The sequence below is a fragment of the Gekko japonicus genome, unplaced genomic scaffold (assembly GCF_001447785.1).
Source record: "Gekko japonicus isolate JY-2015 unplaced genomic scaffold, Gekko_japonicus_V1.1 scaffold204, whole genome shotgun sequence".
Lineage (NCBI taxonomy): Eukaryota > Metazoa > Chordata > Lepidosauria > Squamata > Gekkonidae > Gekko > Gekko japonicus.
The window spans coordinates 1,368,956-1,374,908 of NW_015159716.1; the positions used below are offsets into that span (position 1 = coordinate 1,368,956).

The 5,953-nt window shown below is 44.1% G+C and overlaps 1 protein-coding gene across 1 annotated transcript in view; it reads right to left on the minus strand.

Annotated features, from left to right (window-relative positions):
- Positions 1–5,953, minus strand: part of LOC107113128 (zinc finger protein 850-like) — a 148,849-nt gene that overhangs the window by 139,846 nt on the left and 3,050 nt on the right. The window contains exon 3 of the mRNA XM_015414432.1: positions 5,363–5,943. Coding sequence (XP_015269918.1) covers positions 5,363–5,943 — 581 coding nt within the window. The remainder of the gene's footprint in view (positions 1–5,362; positions 5,944–5,953) is intronic.

Below are 5,953 nucleotides of genomic sequence, written 5' to 3' on the forward strand. Positions count from 1 at the left end.
GTAGGGAAAATCATTTAGGTTCTTGTCTTTCAGAACTCTCTATGGGTATCAAAGGACCTCAAAGGGTGCGTTCAGATGGTGTGCTGAGAGCGGTTTAAACTGGTCCGGTTCTGACGCGATTATTTTTACTCTGGACAATCGTGATTACACGGGAGTGTGTCGGGTTCCCCCCCCCCCCAGTTTGTGCATGTGCATAACTGTTCATCCGTGGAATTGAAAAACTTTATCCTTGCGCATGCGCAGAGCCACTCGGGCAAATCATGGATTTCGCTTGACAGTTCCACAGAGCACCATGATTTCACCGCTTTGACAGAAGACTTCCCTTTAAACTTTTTGTCCGAAACTGGCCTCTTTGGGATCCCAAACTCAAAACTACTGACTGTTTAAATGTTGGTTTTAAAAACGTGGGAGTGGAGCTCCGCTTATGTGCATACCGCCGACGCACAAAAAAAAAAAAGCGGCCGAAAAGTGGAAGCCTCGGGCTTTCAAGCAGGGAGGGGGTTTAAAACATTGGAAGTGGCTTGACACCGGAGGAGTGATCACACAGGAGAAACTGTGGCTTTAAACGGGAGAGCTGAGAAAACACCACTTTGGGACCTGGTAACAAGATACTCCGGGTTAAAGGGGTTTTGAGCTGGAAACCAGTGGCTGGGGACAGGAGGCAGATGTTGACTGTGTGAGCGTGCATATAAAATCCGTTGCTGAACTGTCACGACACCAGATCAAACGGTGCGTCTGAACGCACCCAAAACGTGCTCTTTTTTTGCTGGAGTTGATTTTCGCTTACTCTCTTCAGAAAGCCAACATTGCATAATGGTCAGTGTCCAACTAGGATCTGGTAGGCTCCGGTTCAAAAGGGGTGACTTGGACCAGTCACCCTCTCTAACTAGCCTATCTTACACAATTGTTGTTGCAAGTACAAAATGGAGGATGGAAGAACAATCTTGCAAGCTGCTTTGGGTTCCTACTGTGGAGGATTAGGGTGTAAATATCTAAATACATGAATGATCCTCTGTGGATCAGTGCGGGTTACAAGACTTACCTTGTAGCCAGTGAGGTGGTGTTCCTGAAGGAAAATCTCACCTGTTGAATTTCCAAAACTTCCAGGTGTGTGAGATTTTGCATTTCAGGTCTAGAAAGGATGGCCATTCCTTTTGGTGAGGACGAAGAAAACCCACTGTTCTTGAAGCTGTGCATACATAACCCTGAGTTAGCTAGATTAGATTTGGACTAGAGTAACCAGGCAATCTGGTTTTAAACTAAGCCCAGTCTGATTTCATATCTGACATGTATGCACTGCTCACATTTTTATATCCATTTCCCTTGTAGCATTTATATCAGTGTGACCCTGTTGTGTCTGTGTGTGCATTTTACCCAGCAACAGCGCTTGCAGACCCACAATAGAAGTACTATTTTGAAAGAAGGCTTTTGGATTGCCTAAAAAGGTAAAGGTAAAGGTTCCCTTGCTCGAAAGCCAGTCGAATCCGACTCTAGGGTTGCGGTGCTCATCTCCGTTTCAAAGCCGAAGAGCCAGCGCTGTCCGAAGACGTTTCCGTGGTCATGTGGCCGGCATGACTAAACACCAAGGCGCACGGAACGCTGTTACCTTCCCACCGAAGTGGTCCCTATTTATCTACTTGCAATTTCTTGCTTTCGAACTGCTAGGTTGGCAGGAGATTGGATTGCCTATTATATTGTAAATATATATTGCCTTCCTTGCTCAAACAAGTACTTGGAAAAGATTTAGGGCTCAACTATACATTCAAGTTTTTAACAAGGCTTTTGTTCAATGTGGGATCATTTGTTTATCTTCACAACAACCCTGGAAGGGAGGTGTAATGATTTCTTGTTTGTGTTTCTTTAAATGTTTAGTGTGACTGCAGTAATGTAAGGAGAGTGATAGAGGGAGAGACGTGTGATGTGACTGGCTGATGACTGAGAATGTGGGAGGGGAGCTGTCTATGAGGTGGTTCTGTGCTTGAGTTTTGGAGAGAGAGCATAGTCTGTGTGACTATGGGAGTTTGAGTCTATTCTGTGTGAATAAGACAAAGAGTTTAGCCTGTGTGAAGATATCTCCCGTATAAATAAAAGCTGAATGGTGGTGGCACTTCTCTAGAACATTTCACATGCTCCAAAATCAGTTCGCTCTCTGATCTGTCATTCAGAGGGTCTCCCTATCCACTGGCTGCTTTGCCTGAGTCCTGCCTCCAACATTCTAAACATTTTGCTGTTCCTCTCCCACCCATAGCCAGTCAGAACACAGAGGTTATTTGCATATGCAGCCTCATTGGCCTTTGCCTCGGAACACAGAGGTCCTTTGCATATGCGACTTGATTGGCTTTTGCCTCTAACATTCTGAACAGTTTGCTGTTCTGAGGTAAAATGTGTCCAATCTCCAGGTGAGGGCTGGAGATCCCTCAGAATTACAACTGCTTTCCAGATGGCAGAGATCAGTCCCCCTGGAGAAAATGGTGGGCTCTGTATCCTTATATGCTGCTGAGGTGGCCCCCGTATGACAGCCAATGTGATGTAGCAGTCAGGGCTTCAGAGCATGGGAGAGGCTGCAGGTGTGTGGGGGTGGAAAGCTGAAGAGTGAGGGGGAAATAAAGGTAGATTGATGGTTGGCTGGGAAGGAGATAGGGTTGCCAACTCCAGGTGGGAAATTCCTGGAGAGGTGAGGGATGGAGCCTGGAGTGTGAGGTTTCAGGAGGCGTGGGACCTCAGACAGGTACAAAGCCATAGACTCCACCCTCCAAACCAACTATTCCCTTCTGGGGAACCATCGTTGCCAATCTCCAGGTGAGGGCTGAAGATCACTCAAAATTACAACTGTTCATCAGTTCCTCTGGAGAAAATGGTGGACTCGGTATCATTATACCCTGCTGGGGTCACCACAGCAAATTGACACTGAGTGTCCAAGGCCAGGGCACCCGCCCAGAGCCTCTTTCTAGAGGTCGTTGTATTTATTTCCACAACGGGCCTTTATGAGACAGAGATTACACTGAGTATCTAAGGCTGTCAGAGTGGAGTTTGAGAGATTGTGATGCCAAGCTTTGCCAGTTATATATACAAGTTCCTTTCTTCAGCAACAGTTCGAAATAACCAGAAACCTATTTTGTTCTTTATTAAATAAATCAATTTTGGTTTAAACTTATCCCAGCAATCAGAATAGTCTTTCCTCAGGGCCACATAATCCTCCGAAGTGCCCAGACCATAGGTCTTTCTACCAAAAGAGAGAGATTTGGATTTTTAAATTCCTGGTGGCAGCAGAAACCTACCAAGTTTAGGTACACAGCGTGTGAATTAAAGGAGAAACAGTCTCCCCAATAAGCGAGGACACTTATTTTTAATGGAAGATTGTTATGAAGATAAACAAATGATTCCACAGGGAAAGATGGCCTTCTAGGTTTTTGAGTATGTGGAACTATCCTTTTACCTGCCTCCAGTAGGGTGTTGTGCCAGCCTCCTCCACAAGGCCCATAGAGTGTCATGCTAGTTAAGCAGAAGGAACTCAGCCTCAGTCTCACTCTGGCAGTTGATCCTAGTAGCATCAGATGGGCAAACTGCATGGTTTGAAAAGACATTATTAGGGTACCGTTGTTAAAGCTAAGCTACTCTGGGTCTGGCTGAAACAACTTGGGAGCCTTCTATTTGCTGCATGGAGCTCTATGGAAGGAGTGGTGCCATATAAGTTAACAAAGAACCCACACCACTGGAGCATCAATGGGACCAGTAAGAGGGTCTGATTCTGACTCAGAGCTTCCTGTGCATTGCAGTGCTTGTGCCATGATTCCTATGACTGGGACTTGAAGAGAAGCAGCCAAAAAAACCCAAAACCAAGCAAACATAAAAGTAAAACAAAACAAAAAACACAACCAATTATGTGAGAATAATTTTAAGTATTTGCAAATAGTTTAGCTCTATGATGGCTGGAAGGAACTCCCTGTTTAGGGTTACCCCCTTTTCAAGTGTGTGACCATTAGAAATCCATCAGATGAAGCTTTTCTCATCTCTGCAGCCGCATGCCAGGAAAAGCTTCACTGGTTGACTTTCTGCTTGCTGCACAACTGATCGAGATGCACAGCCTTCCGGCTGGCAGTCCTTGCCTGCGAACAATTCCAATTAGGCAGAGAAAGGCTTGGAAGCTACAGTGGTGAAGGTAGGATGGGCATATTAGTTCTCTCCAGGTCTAGCTTTCTTGCGTTTCTCTTAATTATCCAAAGTAAAGATAAAGCAATGACTAAATAAGTGTATCTGAAATCACTAACGAGGGAGACGGTTAAGTATTCTACACATCCCCCTATCGCACAAGCATGGAGATATTCAAATTGGCATCCTGAGAAAGAATATCAGCACGCATTTAAGAAGAAAACAGATTTATAGTCTTCATGGCTGCAGAGGAGAAGAAATGGAAACCCGTGCTAGTTGTATCTGATGAAAGAACAGAAATGAAACTCTGGTTTGGTCAGGGGATGTTTTTTCTTTGGCACATTTCTTTCCTCCTTCATGATTACCTACAGAGATACACAAACCACTAACAGCCAAGGACTTCAGGCTACCCAGTGAAACCTGCTGTTGGAGAGGCAGCACAGCCTGCATAGGAATTGTTCGAGGTTCTTAGAGATGTTCGGCTCACATTTGGTTTTGCTCAGCTGTTCACCAGCCTTGAGTGCTAGAGATTTATCGATGTGTGATGATCTTTTTAAAAGTCTCTTATCACCAATCCGTGCTGCACCGTTACTCCCTGCTTTCCCCCCACTCCTCTCCTTTCTACTTCTCTTATTTTGCTCTTTGTCACAATAATAGTTTTAAATAGAACCACATATACTTAATTTGTATAATTTGTTTTGAGGGGGGAAATGTGGTTTTTCCTTTGTGGATAATTTGAATTTACTGTATTTACCTGACAGGAAGGCAATTCTGAATATAAGACTGTATCCCCCCCAAAAAAAAAGTCATACAGTTAAGTAAAGTAATACAAAAAGTCTAACTTGTACATGTATTTAAAACTTTCCCCCATTTCCTGATGGCACATGTAGAAAGAAGCAACCTTTCTTCCTTTCAGGTAAACAGATTACTACAGATTACTCCCCTACTCCACCAAGGCCATTTATTCATCAGGATTTCCCAGAACAAGAGCCTTCTCTATTCAGCTTTGTATACATAGTTTGTTACTCTGTGTTTACATCTGTTTCAGACATTCTTCCTTGCAAATAAATCTGATATTTTAACAAGTCTTCCCCGAACATGGGTCCTATTTCTGGTTAATGAGCCACAAGATATTTGCTAAGGATGAACCTCAATGGCTGCTGTTCTCATTCAGAACTTGAAAATGATGCATCTCGTTCATGGATCTTCCGATGCTTAATAAGGTTTGAACTCACACTGAAACTTCTTCCACACTCATGGCACTCGTAAGGTTTCTCCCCCGTATGGACTCTGTGGTGTGTAATAAGATGTGAATTGTTACGGAAGGTTTTCCCACACTCAGCACAGACATAAGGTTTTTCCCCTGTGTGGACTCTCTGGTGGCCAACGAGCACTGAGCTGTAAGAAAAGCTTTTCCCACACTCAGGGCACTTGTAAGGTTTTTCTCCTGTGTGGATCCTCTGATGTGTAACCAAGTGTGAATTTGTATTGAATTTCTTCCCACAGTCACTGCATTTATATGGTTTTTCTCCTGTATGAATTCTCTGGTGAATAATGAGATCTGCACTCCGACAGAAGTTTTTGCCACACTCTAGGCACTGATAGGGTTTTTCAGTCATGTGGATTCTCTGATGACTTAAAAGGCCTGATTTAACACTGAAGCTTTCGGGACAGTCAGGGCATTTATAAGGCTTCTCCCCCGTGTGAATTCTCTGATGCATAATAAGAGTTGAACGCCTGCCAAAGCTTTTCCAGCAATCCTGACATTTATAGGGCTTCTCACCTGTGTGGATTCTCTGGTGTG